We start from the raw sequence: 21,041 nt of genomic DNA on the forward strand, positions 1-21,041 counted from the left end.
TGTGACTTCAGCTCCCTGCATTGTGCTGTCTCTGGCAGCACAGTCCAGCTGTTTATGCATGTCTAATACATCTCCTAAGGGCATTTGTAAAGGAAAACAAGCTGCCCCTTCAAGGCAGGTAACAAACAATCTAAACTCAGCTGCATTTTACACAAATTACAGTGACTTGATTCCTACTGCACCTCAGCCTGTGGCACAGAGTGTCTGGGACATAGTCGAGTTTTCACTGGGTTTCACAGCTGCTCAGTAAAGATGCAACTTGTAAAATATTTTTTACGTGTGGGAGAGAGAAATGCATACCTGCTGGTATATAATTGAAAGGCACAGATTCATGGTGTCACCTTTGCCTGCTAAATCCTCCTCTTCCATCTCAGCTTATGCATGTTGAATTGTGGGCATTGCAGTGTGGAGCTGCACTATAGCCTCAGCTACTGAAATGTATGTTCCCATGATGCAGGCTGAATAACAGTACTTGGGTCCTCTAGAAAGTCCCACTCAGTGTTCAGAATCTGCAGGATGAAGCTCTGTATCCTTTCTGCCATGCTTTAAATGCCAGTTCCTCTGCTCATATTGCTTGCTGGAGCACGTAGTGCAGTATATTCTGTTTGACCTTAACAAAAAATGTTCTCTAGACTTTGAAAAGTGATGCTATTCAAGCACATGGTAAACAGGAGCAAAACCTACTGAAACGGATGTGCTCCCTTCATCATGAAATGGTAGCCATTACCACAAGAGCAAGGTCATTTTGAATAGTATATGCAAAGGGTAGAGGTGGAGTTTTCAAGGTGGAGATTGGGTCTCCTAAACATTAGAGTGTTAGATGAACAACACATCCTTTTCTGCACTTTTTTCAGACCGCTGTATGTTTTGACTGCATTCAAATGTTTGGCCGGCAGGGTATTATTCAGATGTTAAATACCTTTGATTGTAATTTTTCAGGATTTAGGTACGATCCATTTTGCTTATCTTGATTCAGTTGTATGGTGGTGCCACTTGAGGTGACCTTGGGTATCCGAGACATCTCCAGAGGACTGGTTAGTATGATACTGGAGATCTGTGCTCTGCTGGATTGGCAAATGAAGGCTAGGTACCTAATGTGGCAGTATGTGATGCTTTTATTTAGACAACTGACTAAAGCCCCATGTGTCTATGCCTAGACAGTGGTTCTAAGCTCTGCTTTACAGACATGAAGATGAAGCAGCACTATTTGGGTGTTATTCATCTCTTCCGAGAGAAGATACCTGAAACAGTTCAGATACATTGCATCCCAGAACTGCCTGTTCTTCTTCATTCCTTGACTTATTTATATCAAAGTAGTTTAGGCAACTAGCTCACATGTACGTTATACACATTAAAAGTCAGATGATTTTAATGCTACCCTGGATGTAATACCTGATAAACAAAAAAGACAACCTGCTATTGCCTAATCATAAGATCTCTGCTTAGAAACTGCAAGACTACAGAGAAAGGCAAGAGACCAAATACAGCTATGGCAGACAATGTACCTTTGATATGCATAATGTGTAGCTCATTAATTGGCTACTTTTTGGCCCAGTGTGGGTAGTATGATAAAAATCTTGTGACATTGCAGCACTGCAATATTTTTTTGTGGACCAGTCAATTCAAATCAGAATAGGCTTTTACCAGAACAGAGGCATCTGGTATTTGGGTATTGCTAGTAGATAATATCTATAAAGATTTATTTTTCTTATAGAGTTGTTGGATAAAGGTCAAGCAAATAGGGTCAAATATTTAATTAGTAAAGTCATATCAACCCATAGGATACAGTACCCTGAGTTTACTTTGAGGTTATAGATACCAAACATAGCTAATTAATCAATATGGTAATTGGTTCATAAAAGATGAAAAAGGTGATAACTATAAACTTTATAGAGTTGGTTTTGAATAAGTATTGTATCACACCCTGTATTTGTATTCTTTCTGAGAAGCTGTGATTGTGATTACAAGACCACTTGTATTTTGTTAGACTAATCCTGATTCTTTTCCTAAAGGCAGTAGCTCATAATTTGTGTATTCTTTGTGAACACACATTTCCATTAATAGTTGGATTATTTATTTGTTATAAGCCAATAGACTAACAAACCAAAACACAAAACAAGAAAAAACCCACCTCATTGAACAACTGGAACTCATGCTGTGCAGAAATGTGTTTATTTTTTCACATCAATATCTTCAGCTTATGAAGAATTTTGAAATATAACATGCTGTGTCCTATTTCTTTGTAGGTCTCCTATGTAAAAGCTATCGACATCTGGATGGCCGTGTGCCTTCTTTTTGTCTTTGCTGCATTACTGGAATATGCAGCAGTCAACTTTGTTTCACGGCAGCACAAGGAGTTTCTGAGGCTTCGAAGAAGGCAAAGACGACAAAACAAGGTACAGCTGCTCTTTACTTGGGGTGACTGACTCTGCCCATCAGGGCATGCTGATGTGCAGTTGATTTGTCACCTCAGTTCTTGCTCTTGCCAGGAGAGTCTCATCCTAAAGTTTCCTTTTGAGTTATTTACTCCTTGATAAAGAGCTGATAACTGGCTGCTGTGTTTATTTGCAGTTTATGAAGTTACTGATAAATGTCAATAGGTTGGTCACTGATACCAAGAATTTTATTCTCTTCTTGCAACTGTTGAGGCAGCTGTACCTTTACAATTATTGGGCTACTATATGGCACCCACCAGTGAATAAGGAACCATTGGAAGCAATGACATAGATAGAGGACCAATATTATTTCCTTGACATCATCCAGATGTGCTGACATCAGCACATGCCTGAAACCTGTCTTCTCTAGTGCTACCCTAGCTAGTCACGCTAAAATGGGAGACTCCTTAGGGCAGCCCACTGCAGAGTGATTGGCAGTTCTGCCCTCACTTTTAAACCACCAGCAACTGGTGTCTTTCCCAGCTGAAACCAGAAAACATGGCCACTTCAAAAAAGAGAAGGATTAGGAGAATATCCTCTCTAGATTCTACTATTCCACAGTTTGTTACTGATGCAAACTTCAAATTTTTAACAAAGGGCCTATTTGTGAGTATCATTATCACATCATTTTATACCAGTGACTGAAATGTAGAAGAGAGGCTTGTTTTTAACCTAGATGTCAGTCTAGAAATATTTTTAGGAAGTCTGTCCATCTTTCCTGATTTTTTTCTTTCATAAATGGAAAGACAAGAATAGACATTAAATTGAATTTTAGTTCAGTTATGATCATTCCCACAACTATAAAGGCTTCATCCTTCCTCTATCTGTCACTGGTTTTCAGTATCAGTAGAAACCTGTAGGTTTATGCTGTACGTATGCATTTGCTAGGTGAAGTAAATATTTGCTTGAGCTGCACAAGTGCTTCAAGCTACAAATAATGGTTTCCTTTACAAGAGGGATGACAAGAATGGCACAGGGCATTTGTATTTTGACAGGGCTGTCTAATAAATGTTCTGTAGCTAATGTAATATTTGATGGATGCTCTGGGAAGCAATCCAGTGCTGTTCTCTGGTTTAATATTATTGTCAGGTGAATTGAGATTCCCATTAAGATTAGATTACAGAAGAGAGCAGAAATGCTTGCCCGTCTGCAGGCATGCATGCCAGATGCGCTGCCACTGGAAGCCTTTGTTTCCAAACACAGCATGGCAGCAGCAGAAGCTGCTTTATGGGGTCTGTAATTTTGGTTTTGAATACAATGTCTTCTTTAGAGATGAACAAATAGGCAAGAAGCCACTATTGGTAAGTAACAGTATCCAGTGGCGTCACTCAAAAATTACGAGGTTTTGGTCCATGGAAGTGGTCATTCATCTGCTGTGGGAATGATTATTCTGGTGACTATTAAAAGAAAGTTATTTAAAACCAAATCACCAGAAGACCTGTGTTTATCCTAAGCCAGTTGGTACATGAATTCTTTGCAAAATGGCTAGTGCCCTAATTAAAGACAAGGAAATATTCTGCTGGAGTAAGAGACACCTATCCACCTGCACAGCCTTGCTTTCACTTTTCCTGTGAATCTGGTTGTACTAATTTCAAAACAGGGAATAATTTTACTAAGGCCATCTAGTTAGGAGGTGTTTTCTGCACCTCTTTATTTGAGTTTGTCTCTCACAATTTTCTCAGTTTATTTTGCTTTGAAAGTGATTCACATTGTTTTGCATGATGGTCTTCTCTAACTGAGCCATTCTTCTCTTTGCGTGTTGTGTATGTGTGTCGTCGTGTTACCACTGTGCTATTCTCATTCTTGCTGCTGCTATCTATGCTGACACTCTGGGGACAGGCACAGACTATGACTGTTGGGAATGAAAGCGTCGAGTCCGTGCGGCGCATGAATGGCTTGCGGAGCAAAGAGTCATCAGCTTACGGGACAGTGAATCAGATCGGCAATTCAAGTTTGAGGGTAAAACTGTAGTGAGAAAGAGAAGGCAAGAGAGTTTTAGTATGTGCAGTGATGTCATAAATCAGCAAAATGGATGATTTTGATGGCATCGCTAGTAGTCTCTTGTATTCTCTTTTGCTAAATGACCCCACTGAATACACAGTACTGTCCCCAGCATGAACAGCAGTTTCATGTTGTACATTCTTATGGCCCATCCTTATGCTTGCTTTTTTCCATGGTTGGCTTGTGCTACCCCCATTCCAAACCTCCCACAGAAAGTGCATGTATATTTGGTAGCCTGGTCCTGTATAAATATAGGGTGAATGGGGTGGACAGGAGCATAGGAAATCATAGAATCATAGAATGGTTTGGGTTGGAAGGGACCTTAAAGATAATTTGGTTTGAACCCTGCTCCCATGGGCAGGGACACCTTCCACTAGACCAGGTTGCTCAAAGCCCCATCCAACCTGGCCTTGAACACTTCCAGGGATGGGGCATCCACACCTTCTCTAGGCAACCTCTTCCAGTGCCTCACCACCCTCACAGTAAAGCATTTATTCCTAATATCTCATCTAAATCTCCCCCCTTTCAGTTTAAAGCCATTACCCCTCATCCTATCACTACACTCCCTGATACAGACTCCCCCATCTTTCTTGTAGACCCCCTTTAGGTACTGGAAGGCTGCTAGAAGGTGTCCCCAGAGCCTTCTCTTCTCCAGGCTGAACATCCCCAACTCTCTTGGACTGTCTTCATAGGGGAGGTGCTCCAGCCCTCTGATCATCTTCGTGGCTCTCCTCTGTACCCCCTCTAACAGGTCCATGTCTTTCCACTGCTGAGGGCTCCAGAGCTGAACACAGTACTCCAGGTGCAGTCTCACAAGAACAGAGTAGAGGAGGAGAGTCACCTCCCTCGACCTGTTGGTCACGCTTCTTGTGATGCAGCCCAGGATACGGTTGGCTTTCTGGGCTGCAAGCACACGTTGCCGGGTCATGTTGAGCTTCTCATCAGCTAACACCCCCAAGTCCTTCTACCCAGGGCTGCTCGCAATCCACTCATCAGCCAGTCTATATTTGTGCTTGGGATTGTCCCGACCCGTGTGCAGGACCTTGCAGTTGGACTTGTTAATCTTCATGAGGTTTGCACAGGCCCACCTCTCAAGTCTGACAAGGTCCCTCTGGATGGCATCCCTTCCCTCCAGTGGGTCAACTGCACCACACAGCTTGGTGTTGTTGGCAAACTTGCTGAGGGTGCATTCAATCCCACTGTCCATATTGCCTACAAAGATGTTAAACAGCACCAGTCCCAATAGTGACCTCTGAGGAATGCCACTCGTCACTGCTCTCCACTTGGACACCGAGCTGTTGACCACAACTCTTTGAACTAGCCAATTCCTTATCCAGCGAGTGGTCCATCCTTCAAATCCATGTCTCTCCAATTTAGAGACAAGGATGTCATGTGGGACAGTGTCAAATGCTTTGCACAAGTCCAGGTAGATGACGTCAGTTGCTCTTCCTTTATCCATCAACACTGTAAGCCTGTGGTAGAAGGCCGCCAAATCTGTCAGGCACGAATTGCCCTTAGTGAAGCCATGTTGGCTGTCACCAATCACCTCCTTATTTTCTGTGTGCTTTAGTATAAGTTCCAAAAGGATCCTTTCCACTATCTTGCCAGGCACAGAGGTGACACTGACTGGCTTGTAGTTCCCCGCGTCTTCCTTTTTTCCTTTTTTAAAAATGGGGGTTATGTTTCCCCTTTTCCAGTCTGTGGGAACTTCACCAGACTGCCACAACTTCTCAAATATGGTGGGTAGTGGCTTAGCCACTTCATCCACCAGTTCCCTCAGGACCCGTGGATGCATCTCATCAGGTCCCAAGGACTTGTGCACCTTCAGGTTCCTTAGATGATCTTGCACCTGATCTTCTCCTACAGTGGGTGGTTCTTCATTCTCCCAGTCCCTGCCTTTGACTTCTGTGACTTGGGCGGTGTGGCTGGAGCACTTGCTGGTGAAGACTGGGGCAAAAAAGTCATTGAGTACCTCAGCCTTCTCCATGTCCCGGGTAACCAGGTCTTCCATTTCCTTCCAGAGAGGGCCCACATTTTCCCTAGTTTTCCTTTTATCACCGATGTACCTGTAGGAGCTTTTCTTGTTGCCCTTGATGTCCCTGGCCAGATTTCATTCTATCAGGGCTTTAGCTTTCCTAACCTGATCCCTGGCTGCTCAGACAATTTCTCTGTATTCCTCCCAGGCTACCTGTCCTTGCTTCTACCCTCCATAGGCTTCCTTTTTGTGTTGATGCCTTGAGATGGTGCTGCCTTGAGACAGTATTGCCTTGAGACAGTAAATCCCACATTGTGTCATCTTTCAGATGAGTGCATTCCAACAAAATTTGGTATGTATAATGAAATGCATTTTTATTGGTATGGTATTTATTCCTGAACCGTCAACCTGCAGTGTTCCTCCTCATGATGTCCTGAGCCCTGTTTAGTGGAGTATGAATAGCTATGAATGAAAAAATATTTTTCATTGGTTTCTTCTTATTTGCTTGGAGAAGAGCCACGGGGCTGAAATCTTTTACACAGTTTAACGTGTAGCATATCAGAAGCAATATGATAGCAGCTGATAGATCCAGATTATGGGTGAGTTGTGGAGGTAATAAAATCAGTGATGGAGAAAGAAATGAGCTTAGTGTGCAGCTCACTGGTTGGTACTAGTGGCTGAGAAATGAAATGTATTCATTTAAATAAAATGAGACCGGGATTTAAATTTTTCAGGACCTGATTTCCCAGAACAAAAACATTGCCTGAGCAGCTTTTGAGCTGTAACGGTCCTCTGACTTTGATCAAGCTCTGTAAAGTTACGTGATTATAAGATGCAGATGTTTTCAGTGGATTTTGTACACTGTGAAGGGAATTAGTACCTTCCAAAGTCAAAGCAAAAACCACAGTTCATGTTACACAGCAAAATTAGGATAGAGGATTTGCAATGTAATAAATTGTTCACTTTCAGAGCTACGATATCAAGCAGTAGAAGAGAGCCTTCATTTCTGGATACTTTCTATTGTAGAAATAATCATTTTTACACATATACTAAACTAAACATAAAAAGAAAAAATTCAGGGTCTCTCTAGAAGATATGACCAATATTACTGTGCTGCCACCGGAAAGCTGATGCCATACAACCACAAACCCAGTCCAAGTAAGTACTCAGTGTTGCATGTCTTATCAGTCACAAAGTGCTAGTAGTCCAGCTAAAGTTCACGTAAGGCCCCGTTATCCTCTCTCTAAGAAAAGCTTGCAGAAACCTCCCTTCTACTTTTGAATATTGTGTATTAGATACACAGCCAGGGCAGTACACAGAGGGACCATGTCGCTGCAGTACTTTTGCTACAGAGCCCTAAGAGCTGGAGCTGCACTGCTGTTGATTTCCCCTGGAGAACTCTCACCACACAAGTGATGTGCAGTTGAGAGGTGAACAGAGGAGACATACCAAGGTAAAGGTTTCTGGAGCAATGCTACCGTAGCTGCAGCTCGGTACTTTTCTGTTCAAGAGAGGGACGCTTATGTGCAGAGGAGAACACAGCAACGTAGCCTGTGGTGCCACAAGAAGGTCACAAGCAGGGAGCTTGACTTGCTGAGGTATTGCTCACTGAACCAAGGGTATATGGTGAATGCAAATCTAAAAGTCATAGTCAAGAGGAGACAGTGTAAAAGAGGGGTGATTGAGTATTTATACTGCATCATTCAGTGCTAATCTTGGGAGAGAAAAAATAGGTGCTAAATCATGCCTAACCAGGACACCTGGATTTAGTAGCTGGATCTACAAAACAAGAAAAATAGTGTTCCTGGTTTTGTAAGCCTATATCTCTGTCACTGCTTTCGTTATTGCTTCTGCTGGCTCTTGGTCTTCTTAGTGCTACAACCCTCAGAGCATTGCCTGAAAGCACAAGACACCTTAAGAGACCTTTGGATCTCTTAAGCCAAAGATCAGACTGGTTAATGTTTCTCTAGGAAAGTCTGGGTCATATCGTTGATGGTCCAGAAACTGTATTTACAGCTGAACCATTGACCTGTCATTGCATTGGAAAAGATTGCACTATCAGGACCTGTTGCCATCTTCCATACAGAATAAATCCCTATATCCTCAGGTAATCAGTACTTCAACCTGCCTGCCTTCCCCATGCATTTTCTGTTTGAAGAAGCATTCAATGCTTGTCCTAAAGGTTCGTGTAGTCTTCCTGCTCACAGTGAAATACACCCATCAGTAGCAATACTTCACTGCTGAGAGAAATGGTTGCCTATTTATTGTATATCATGACACTACTTTTTCATCTAGAGGGTACAGGCTGCAGAAGCCACGAGTCTGATGGTACTGAGGATGTAGTACAGTTTCATTATATTAAAATCTAAATTTGCATAGTGCCAGATCACTTAAAAGAAAAGAACTTCTTTTTAAAATATGATTTGTAATAATCAAACAATATTTGGTTATTTTTCAAAATGATGGGTTTCCAGGGAAGCAAAGAACTCTGTTTACACAGGTTCAATCATCCCTTTTTGAAAACAGTAATTATTATACGATCAGTAGTCAAAAGGAGTCACAGTACACTAGTATTCATACCATCATCTCAAAGATGACTTCCTAAATTATATGTGTGATGGTTACCACTGTGACCAAAAATAGGGGTTAAGTTTGGGAGCGTTAGTGTTAAAAGCAATACTTCATAGCTTGAACGAAATACTGTGCAGCTGGAGGCTGTGACAGACTTTAATCCCATGTGCAGGGAACACAGAGCAATAAAAATAACAATGCTGCAGCCAAGGGGGTTCACATGCATGCAGATTAGCAAAGGGAGGCACAAATGGTGTTTTCAAATGAAAGAGCTGGGACTGAGACTAAGTGATTACAGCAGCGAAGGATAACTCCACTAAGCAAAGATGGCAGCACCTGGTCAAGTGCTCCAGAGAACTGCTGGCCTCTGGATGGAGCTGCCGGTGGTCGTGTGGTTTAACCCAGCAGGCAGCTAAACACCCCACAGCCGTTCGCTCGCTCCCCCCGCTGGGATGGGGGAGAGAACTGGAAACTTATGGGTTAAAACTTGTGGGCTGAGATAAAGACAGTTTAACAGGAGAGAAAAGGAAGGGAAAACGATAATAGTAACGATAACAGAATATACAAAACAAGTGACGCGCAATGCAATTGCTCACCACCTGCTGACCGATGCCCAGCCGGTACCCAAGCAGTGGGCCACCCCCCCCCAACCCCCCCAGTTTTATTGTTCAGCATGACATAACGTGGTCTGGGGTATCCCTTGGGCCAGTTTGGGTCAGCTGTCCCGACTGTGTCCCCTCCCAGCTTCTTGTGCCCCCCCAGCTTCCTTGCTGGCTGAGCAGTATGAGAAGCTGAAAAGTCCTTGACTTAGCGTAAGCGCTGCTCAGCAACAACTAAAACGTCAGTGTGTTACCGACACACTCATCCTAAATCCAAAACACAGCACTACACCAGCTACTAGGAAGAAAATTGACTCTACCCCAGCTGAAACCAGAGAGGTGGTGAGGTGGGTACCCCGAGTACCCAAAGTCACTGCAGCTGTCAAGATAATACAGTATTTCCATCTTCAAAAAGGAAAAGAGGTATGTGTTAACACCAATTTTCAAAGGCCATCTCTGCTGTTCTAATCATATCGAAATCCCTCCATCACACCCTCCAAACAATTTTCTAAGATTTTCTAGACTTTCCCATTGAAAGAAATCAGTGCCTTCAGCCTGACTTTGCCTTTAAAACACTTGGTACTACTGTCCCCGGTGGAAATATTTGCCCGCTAGCATCCGTGTGCACTGCACTCAGCGGCATGACGTGCACGCTTTGCATTATGTAAGGTGATGCATCATGTGAATAATGGAAGTGCTCAAGGAAAGCCCCTTTTGTTGAGCTACTTTTGGTACTCGCCGAGCGAGCTCAAGCTCACAAGTTTCATTGTGAAAAATAGGAGTCTGAGTCTGAATGGCTTTCTCTCTTTCTCTTGCATCTTGCTTACTTAATGGATTAAAGAGCAAGTAGCTGCTGCTATAGATAAACACCCTCAAGATATTGTGGTTATTTTTATTTCTCCAGGGCAATTGCATTAGCACTTTAATGTAACTGCGCAGAAAAAATCCAGTGGAAGATAAATACACAAAAAGGGTCATTTAGCTTGCAAAGAACCAGTTAAATAATAGACACAATACATTTCAACATGTTGCCATGTCACCTTATGACTTCGTCTGAATGTCCTTGTCTGTCTTCTTATTGTGAGCATGAATAGGCTAGAATGGCCCTAGTTAACATCAGTCAAAGCATCTTTATTGTTTATTAAATGGACTTACTGCAGTGAGTTTAAACATTTAAACAAAAGCTTCATCTCAAACTAGGAAAACATCTTGATATAAATCCTTAGTCTAGCTCTAGGCACAAGTCTAAAGAGACGGAAGTCCCCAAATAAAGAGTAACCTGTAGGAAAAGAAGCAGTTCAGCCATGGAGGTGGTATCCAAGCAATAGATCAAAAAAAAATCTAGTAAGAGCAGTCTGTCCAGGTGCACAGACTAAGCTTACTGGAAATGCAGATTTTCCAGTGAAAAGCAAACACAGACAAAAAAACAGTGGAAGACAGAAGTTGGTTATTATTAGGGCCTGTTTACAATTGTTGTAAAAAGTGAAATGGAAGCTTTTCCCTCTCTTATTAGAGGAGGGAAGGTAAAAAAACCTCAAAACAAGTACCTGTATTTCATGTGTTTTGCAGCCTCAGACACAATAAGATGATGGGCTATACGGGGTGGATTCTTCACCCCAAACCAAGAAACAGAAGAGAAAAAGGATAGTTGTATTTCAAGTGATAGAACTCTGAAAACCAAATAAAAATTCATGCACATCAAACATTCTGTAATCAAAGGCAGACTAATTTATGGAACATGTAATACCAGTTCCTGAGAAAGACCTCCAAATATCAAGTCCCAAAATATCTAAGCATTAATTAAAGCTGGTAGAGTACAAGTGCACAAGGTGAAGTAATGGAATCCAGGTACCAGAGTAGAGGCAAAGCCAGGAGAACAAAATCAGGAGAACAAAATTCATAGTTCTGAGGGAAAAAAAAAATTGAGGACAGGGAAAAAATGCCTAGTCTAGAGGTGGTGGAAACCAGAGAAGTGGAGAACTGCTGGGGAGTTGGTAAGGCTACAGAATGGTGAATCTTTTTATCCACAGAAATGATCAGAGTGGTGCAACACAGAGTACTCTGTGGGAGCAGGGGACAGATAATCAAACCACAGGGATCAGGCACAGCACCAAAGCACCAAGTAGGACATGATGCATTACCGTGACTCATGTTGGTCAGCATGCAAATAATTTAGCAAATTGCTCCTTAATGTTAAATAAGATATGAAGAGGATATAAGCATTTTAAAACTAAGTTTAAAAGGGCTACAGAACAGTAGTATTACAATTTTCAGATCTGGGATGATGAAATGACTGTATGCTGCACCACCTGTGACAGGTGGGACTGGAAAAGCCAGAAGGAGTACCTGAAGGTTTTTTTGTTTGCTCGGTAGTGTTACTTTGCTTTAGAAACTCCGAGTCCTCTCTTGTACCTACCCAGCATGCAGTGGCTGAAAGGATCAGCTCTGAACTGACAAGCCTTGGGGACTGAAGTTTGCACTTCACTCGAGTAAGTTTGTCCTGGTAGTCACTCACGAACAGCAGGAAATACGCCAGAAATGAACTCCGCAGTTTTCCAGCTCATGAAAGGTACTCTCCAGCTGGGTGCAAATGTCTCAATTTTATTGTACCTAGGGGAGAGTACAAACTGAAAATAGGGCAGAGGAAGCTAGAAAGAGCCAGGAAACAGTGTTCTTATTTTTGATGCTTTAAAGCAACAAGAAGTAGCTTTTCAAGAACCACCTGCCACAGGCACAAACTTTTGTTTTTCAGAGTATTTTAGAAAATTGTGATTCTTTTGCTGGATGCGTTCTGACCCACCTTATTTCATGGAAAAAAGTGAAAAAAAATTGGCTAATATGCATTTCACTATCAAAAATGAAGAAAGGGGACTTCAGGACGAGTATGTTTAACCTAAACTGCCCCTATCCAAGACTCCAGAAGGAGAGTGTAAAGCCATTGCAGTCCCAAGATTTAGGGTGCACAAGGGGTCAAGGAAACAACTTTGCCCCAAAGTTGGCTCCTTTGTTCTTTCCCTGTAGGTAGTTTATCTTTACTGTTTTCCTGCCTTTACTGTTTTCAGGGTTTCCCACTGCAGTGGTGGTCAGGTCCTCTTTCCCATGGAGGGGAGAAAACACCTGCAAGTAGAACAGTTGCCAGGGGTCCATCACGACACGGTTCTGAGTTCTGTCCCAAGCCTCATTTTCAACAGCAGAGTATTTCAGCATGAATAAATATAAATTAGTATTTCTGCAAGAGAATGAAAGGGTCGGGCAGTTAAAGCCAAGCATAATGCAGGCTGAGAATACCAGCACTGCTGTACCTGTGTATTTCTACCCTAACTGGGAACTGTGTTCGCCCCGTGCATCTCCAGAGCATAGTACACCAGTTGTACCAAATTACATAGTAAATTGGTGAGATGGGCAAGTGTTCAGTAGGATCCATGAAATGCATATTTACATCTGACCCAATTAATCCCTTTCTCCACAGGGGATAGAAGCTGCTATTTGAATGTAATTAATTGTGAAGCATTCTGTAATGATGTTGTCCAAATGACATTGTGCAAACCCAAATTGTATTAACTAGACTGTTGAAACCTCACGCTGTCTCAAGGTCTGAAAAACTTCATGGGTTCCAGTAAAATCCACTTTCTATAGTACCTTTAAAAAAGTGGTGTTGAAGCCATTTGTTTCTCTATCTTTTTTTCCAGGGGGAAAACAATGTTGTTTAGTTATTCCTGTTCAAGTTGACAGCCGTTGCTTATGGCAAACTGATCAGTCAGAGCCTGATTCTGACATACTTAGTTTGATTTAATGATCAAACATGTTTATTTCACTTGATCCACTGCTAGAGCAAGATGCTATTTACTGTAAATACGGATATCCGTACTCGGGTATTTCTCTTGTGGCCTGATTTTGTTTCTTTCTTTCTTTTTTTTTTTTTTTTTGTAATAACACTCATCTTCCTTGCACAAAAGAAGCAATTGGCCAACTAGGAGTAGATGGATAGGTGGGGAAGGAGATTTTCTTTGCTACAACATGAGGAGAGGGCTAGGGATAGTTACGCTGGAAGGAATAAACACCTTGAAACTCCACATATTCTGAGTGCTTGTTGCTGAGTCTTCCCAGGGTCCTCACAAAGACCCATTTCAAGTTGGGAGTATCTGAAAAATCCTTGCCAAGCCCAACCACAGGTCACTAAAAATTTACCCACTTCCACTCGCCATGACTGGGCTTTCCCCATGGCATCTCAGAGCTGGCACAGTCCTGGCTTTTCCCACACGACACTTCTTTACTGCAGCAGGATCAATATCAAGGACTTACTATTGGAAAGCTCAGTTTTCCAGTGGCTGGTTGAGTCTATCTGGCATACTGAGTGTGCCAGAGTGTTTTTAGCTCCTGGAGAAACAGATTGGAAAGGTCAGAAAAGACTGCTGTCATTGCCAAATCACATGAAGTGACAGAAGTCCAGAATCCTACCTGTGAATTTCTGCACTGAGCCTCTAACATCTCTCTGAGCGATAGCATAGCTCTTCAAATCATTTAATTTCTAACTTGTGTATGTAATTTCTCATACAGCTATTGTATGTACATTTGTACACACACATTTATAATCCACTTGCATAAGTGCAAGTTATGTTACCAAAGTGCCAGGGTTTTAATTTCTCTGTGATATCATGACAAGACTCCCAGGAGATACGACACCTTTGTTTTCATGCCTCACCTCACTCTCTTCAAGTGATTCTCCATGTAGTTTTCTGAGACAACTCTTTCTGCTAGTCATGTGGAAGTGCTCTGCCTGTGACTGACTCATTCATTTTTCTGCTAAGCCTGCTGCTGATAGAGACTTGCCTTCAGGTGCTCTGTAATCTTCTCCTGTCAAAAGAATAACTAATTAAGAACGGAGATCACAAACCCTGTTCATTAGAGATTGTCTGAATTGCACAAATGTGAGATCCTGCGTGCCATTCTAGGAAGGCAAGTTGTGTGTTTCCTCTTCAGGACGTGAAGTCTTCCAGGTGCCTGCATGTAGCAGCCCTGATACTCTGTAACACAAACTTTCCAAGAAGTTGATCTGTCTGTTGTCGGTTAACTTATGCCAGCTTTCCCTTTCACTTCCATGGAGGGCTCACTTTTCTAATATGGTTTGTTTCTCTTGTCAAATTGACAAGAAGGAGCTGTACAACAGATATTTATGCAAAACCCAAAGGATTTTACCACATTCACAGTCTTCAGGTTTTGCAAACACAGTGTAGAACCAGAAATTAAGTCTCCTCATTTGCCCTATTTGCAGAATTTTTGTCGTGTAGGCTTTTTATGTGCTGAGCATGGCAGGCAAGGGAAATTATAGCAAGTCTAATCAAGTGTAATGCCACTACAGGCTGGTGAGATAGAGAACTTGTGCATCACAGGATGCTCTTTTAGAGCCCTTGGCATCTTCTGTCTGGAAGATGTACAAGGTCCTAATGCCCTCTTTCTCACCATTACATACCTAGTTAGGTGAATTAAGATGTATTTGTCTGGTCCCATGTGTTTCATTGCTTATACTGCATAAGTACTTTGTCCTAACTTTGAAAGACTGGTGACCCTGAGACTGTCATGGGACTTCCCATGCAAAATCTGGGGGAGGTTCTTGTGTTCACAGATATTTATACCAATGAGTGGATACTTCTGAAAATCACTTTGTGCTCTTGCTCAATAGTTTTGCAGCCCTACCAAGAGATTATATGGGTATTTCCTATAAACTTGCAGTGACTCTTGCAGAAGACAATTACCTTTCTTGCAAGTTTTGCAAGTCCTTGCCCCATCCTTTACAGAGGAGCAGTGACAAATTATCCAGCTATTCAACTGCAGTTTTCTTATTAGACCATAATGTCAGCTAATCTTCCATCAGACAGGTCCCTCTTGGGTATTTGTGCATGTATGTGTGTGTGTGTGTGTGTCTCTAAGATGAAAAGCAGAGGAGGTGTAACATATTTTAGATATTATTCTCCCTACATTAGCTTTACACTGTATTTCCCACACAGGTCACTGGATTTCTTTTGTGCCTGTCTACATAGTAATTGCCAGTTTCCCCCAAGCTCTCATATGCTGGCATGTTCTGCCATGCCTGGGCTTCAGCTTTTCTGAATTTATTACTTCTAGTTCTCTCTCTGAGCATCTTATGTTTGGGTATCATGCTTCTCACTGCAGGTAGCCTCACCGATATTTTTGGTAATGATTTCCCTAGCAAAACTAAAGAGGATTAGTTGTTTCTTGATTTATCTGTTAGCTTCAAAATTATTGCTCTATATAGCTTTTTTTAATTACTTTTCAAAACTTTCCTACCAAGTGTAAGGTTAGTTGCTCTTCCTACCCAGTTTGAAAATCTGTTTTTTTGGCTCCTCAGCCTAGTTAATGTGTTCTTCATGTAGTATTTGTTTTCAGCTTAACCTTTCTAGCTAGCAACAGTCAAATTTCTTATCGCAGACCCAACAAAACTGGATTCCTATCAGAAATAATAGCTCTTTATTATAGATTTTTTTAAAAAAATGCTTGTAAACAATTGTTTTAGTAATGCCTACAGGAAGGTATAATACTGGATTTAGATTCTTGTTTTCAGGTTTACATCTTAGGCAAAATGAGCTTGTCACGTGTTTAAGCTAAACACACTGCATTATAGTCAGAAGGCAAAGGGACTTGGTAGGAACAGTTCTTCTGGGCACTGTGGAAACCCAGCAGTCAAACAGCTAGCGGAGCTTTGAAGTTCATAGGCCAGCTGTTCAGCAACCGGCTGCATCTCTCTGCTGTGTGAAGTTTGATCTGGAGATGATAAAGCCCAAGAAGGCTGTCCCGTTAGGCCAGGGCTCTGTCTAGCACGGGAGGCTCTCTGGGACAGCAACACGTCCTCGGTGCGTCCTCCTGGGCTCCAGGACTTCGCAGCTCAAGGACTTTCTAAGCCAGAGGTGGTATTTTTGTGATGAGTAGCCTTTACTATTTATGGATAGAGCAGTCAGTTCAATGTGATTTATGAATTATTAAAACACTTTTCTTGAACTTGCTATAAGTTGTTCACATTAGCTCCTCAGCACTTGCGGGACTAAGAGTACATGTGGCCACCAGAGCCACCGGGAGTTCACGTCGGGAGTGAAAAGGGTGTTGGAAGTGGAGGAAGAGCGTGTGCGAGGTTAATCAAGAAGTAAAAATAACCAAAGCTGTGTATTAAATGAAAGCAAGCAGGATGACTAATGGTTTTGCACATTGTAATGCATATTTGCAGGGTTCAGTTGGTATCTGTCATGAACAAAGCAATACGGAGTTCAGTGACGGTGCCTGCAAGGAGAGCAGGGTTGAAAGAGAGAGGAAGAGAGCTAGTTATGCTAGCTTTCTTTCCTGATCCAAGGTATTTCTGTTTGTACAATTACATGAACAAAAGCAGGAACAAATTTAGCATATTTAAGGACTTAGCATAAGCCAGCTTCATCCTGCCATTTCAGATTTCTCAAATAGTGGTTGGGAGGGCTACTGGTGGTCCTTAGCCCATGCAAGCAAGGAAGCAAAAACAATGGGGAAAAATAAGATTATTTGCTCCCGTAATGTAAAAAAACAAAACCATGAAACACTAAGTCAGTGCTGCTGTTCCAAGTCTTCACATCGACTTCAGATATTACATAAAAGCAATCGATTAGCTAGCTTTTGCAGTTCTTTTTTAAAATGTTTTTGAGCACTGCCATTTTGTTCCTTATTTTGGAGATGTCCTAGATTTGTCTGTCATGAACTATGATGGAGTCCGTTCTGTATTTTTTGCTAGTGGGTTGGTCTTTTATTATTCTGCCCTTACTGTTACCTGTGCTGGATGTTCATGCAGTGGTAATATAAACTGTACTTTTTCACAGGGACCAAACACGTGTGTGAAGAAAAAGTAATAAAAACTCCAGAGATGGTAGCTTTTTGCAGACACAGAAAATGTTGTCTTACTCCCCAGCTGTAAATACTCTTTTTTCAAGTTTGCACAAAGGATGTTTTTCCCCAAATGCGTGACAGCTCTTTTAAGACGCTCTGGTGCTGTATGCTCCTGTTCTTCTATTACTTCTAGACACTGAGGATGCCTGTTTGTGTTGTCTGTCTCTGATTTGCTCGTTGATCTTTGTTCACTTTCCCTTGTGGCTTATATTGTGTTATTTTGTTGTAAAAATAATCTATTTGAATTTTGCTTTTTGATGCATGAAGACCGATGATTTTGTCACCCATCTTTGTTCTGTTACTGCTTTTCCCTTTGTTTGGCGAGTTATCTTGTGGGTATTTGTGTAGCTGAGGCTGAATATCAGACTTATATCATGACAACAGATTTTTTTTCATCAGAGGCTGTGTTTGAACTTAACAGCTGTTACTTCCTGAATATTTTTCGAATCCCACATGACGCTAATAGCTGGTTTTATTGCGTGTGGCATCCCAGCCAGTGTTCTCAGAGTCTCACTTTTCTTCTGTCACCACTATACATTCCTTGCCGCTCAACCTGCCTCTCACGATTCTGTCAAATATTTACCTCCTTCAGCTATGAAACAAGAACCTAGTTCTCCTGCAGCGAGGTCTTATTCATCTGAGGGGAGATAGAAAGGTGTTTTAGGGGGCATATCACACCTTATCTCTTGTCTGAGCTGTAGGCTGCCTTAGCCTGAGGCAGGCTCCTGCACTCCGAAAGCGCTGTACCCCAAGGGTACAGGGGTGCCCGAAGGGTAATTGGCATGCCATGGCGGGATGTGAATTTTAACCTTTCTTATCCCTCAAGTCCTCCCCTCTTGCCTTCCATATCAAAGTGAAGATATCTTAGGAACTGGTAGCAAATTCCTATGAATCTGGGAATCTTTTCTGTCCGCAGCTTTTGAAGCTTCAAAGCAAAGAGGCTTAAACTTTAGCCTCTTTGCATGTTTAAAGCATTACAACATAGAGAAAGCTGTTTGGCCTGGATGGTTATTGATTTCTACTCTGTTCTTCAAACAACAAACATAGAATCGTAGGATGACAGGGAACAGGACCAGAAGAGCCCTTGAGAGCCAGCACCAGGTGATATGCTGGGAGATTTACGGTTGCTGAAAATATTAATCAGTGCTCTTAAACAGTTTCTTCTGTAATGTGCCCAATATATCAGGAGTGAGTTTAAGAGAGATTTGTGAGGGATTGTTCCTCAGGGAGTCTGTGAGCTGAATTATATCTGTGGATGTGCTGACCCACAGTTGAGTATTTCTGATTTACACCCTGTAATTCTCCTTGACTTGCAAGTACTCCTGGAACAAAGGTCAGTAAAAAAGTCTCTGAACAATTATTTACCATTCTGGACAGGAATAGCGATACGTTCTTTCTATCCTAAGGCGCTTTGGCTCCCCTTCCTTCTGCAGCAGCACAGGTTACAGCTGCAGATATGCTGCTGAAATACAGCTACCAAGTTTGTGTTTTGTAACTCGTGCCAATCTCGTACTGAGCTGTTTGCTTTCCGAGTCTGTGCTCTCATCCTTTCTTAGCACTGAGAGCTGCCCTTCACCCTACAACCCCTTTTAGAGGTTACTCCTAATTTTAACTTACGTCTGGACTGAGGAAATGGATTTTTCAACACATAGATGAGGAGCCAGGATTAATCCAATACTTATTTTGACAGTGATATAACACCCATAAATGCATGATGCAGTCTAAAAACAACCTGCCTGAGCAATTAGCTCAGTAATCAGACATTTAAAAAACAGTGGCAGAAGAGCAGAGCTACGGATTAAGATGCACGATGATTTGCTTTATTTAATAGAAAAGCATGTGGAATTTTAATTACGATCAGGAGATTTTACGTTTACTGCAAGTACTCATGTGGGTTGCTAACGTGACAACTGTCGTTTGACAAGGAAGGACCACACAAAGCAAGACTTGAAAACTGGCAGATATACAGTGACTATTTCATTTTGGGCCCTGCAAGAGAACACACATCTGAAATGAATATGTGACAAGTAGAGAGTATTGAATTTCTGTGTGAGGAGTTGACAAGTCAGACAAACAGCAGCCATATATTATCTGTGATGGCGAAAAGATCACATCATTTATAACCTTTGAAGCAACAGGAAAACTGAACGCAACATCATCTTATAATGATCTAAGAGAGAACTGTCTCTTTTTTTTTTTTTTCCTCCCTGGTTATATATAGCTGTTAGAGAGGGCCCTGCTGAGCGGAAAATGGAGCATATGATCAAGGGCAGTCCAGCGAGTCAATTTACTGACTAATACTGTAGATTATCATGTCAAATATATAGCACCAGCAGTATGAACAATAATGAAGCCTAGTTTATTTCTTTCCTGTAAATTGAAACGAAGATGTGATTGGAATTGTCACACCCTGGATATATGAGCCAGATTCTCTTAATCATCCAAAACAAATTGCCTTATTCTTTATACTGACGTTTATTTTAGGAGCCATTCCAAGACTGGCAAGATGAAACCATCTATTTAAATGTGTCAAACACGTTTAAAATATCCTCTAGACAGCTGTCCCCTCAGGTGGTGGTTCAAGGGTCTCGTGCTGCTCCTCTCAGACCCAAAGAAGGGATAACTCGGCCTTTCCTCCCATGGGGAGAAATCAGGCAATGCAGAGTCATGCAGAGACACTGCAGGTGAGCTCTGGGATCATCGGTAAACCATCCAGCCACAAAGCTGACAGGGCAAGGGACCCCTAGAAGCCCCAGATGGCCATCGAAAGGAGCCTTTCCTTGCCTGGTCTTCTGTCTTCCCATGCCTCAGAGTGTCGGTGAGCAAGCATGAGGAGGAGGATATTGCCAATATTGTGCAGGCTCCATGGGTCTTCTTCCATTACTTTTTTTTTCTTTCCCAATTACAGGGACAATATAACCGTGATTTGTAGGTTTGGTTATGGTGTTGATCAGTAAGGTGGTATTCTCTGTAATGTCAAACTGAACACCACCTCAAGAGGAGGTACAGTTAGCAATCTGGTAAAATTTCCACTCCATACACAAGGGGTTCATTTTAATTTAGCTGTACAATACCAGGCTTCGTGTGTTTTACTGGTGTCCAAGCTCCAGGTGAAAGTCTGCTCTCCTTTTGGTCCGTCAAAATTCTAGCATGCGAAAAACTTAGGGAAGTAACATTTGAATTGCAAGTAACTGCCATTCCTTCCGGGATAAAAAGAGTACATAATCAATGTTATTGATTTCTAAACTCCTTTCTCTAAGAAGAAAGCTGAGAGTAATTGGAAAGACATTTACTAACTGTTTGCTAAAGATAAGTCACAAAGCCCAAATATTGCTTATCTGTTAAGTATAATTTCCTGAAGGCAGTGTGTAAACTAATACAGAAATTAGCACAGTGTTATAATTTTAGCACATGTAAGGAAAAGCAGATGGTACTGCTTTGATTGGACATGTCATTGGAGTACTCCAGAGAATGCCAAATCTTTAATCTATTACTACTTGCATATACTACCACGTTACTCAGTTTTCAGTAGACTAGAAC

At 41.8% G+C, this 21,041-nt stretch overlaps 1 protein-coding gene across 2 annotated transcripts in view; it reads left to right on the forward strand.

The window, feature by feature from the left end:
* The window catches only part of GLRA2 (glycine receptor alpha 2), a 132,298-nt gene that overhangs the window by 99,343 nt on the left and 11,914 nt on the right, over window positions 1-21,041 (forward strand). For both annotated transcript variants that reach the window (XM_075057249.1, XM_075057250.1), the window contains exon 8: window positions 2,247-2,396. In XM_075057249.1, the coding sequence (XP_074913350.1) occupies window positions 2,247-2,396 (150 nt within the window). The remainder of the gene's footprint in view (window positions 1-2,246; window positions 2,397-21,041) is intronic.

Source organism: Buteo buteo, chromosome 25, assembly GCF_964188355.1.
Source record: "Buteo buteo chromosome 25, bButBut1.hap1.1, whole genome shotgun sequence".
In the NCBI taxonomy this organism is placed as follows: Eukaryota; Metazoa; Chordata; class Aves; order Accipitriformes; family Accipitridae; genus Buteo; species Buteo buteo.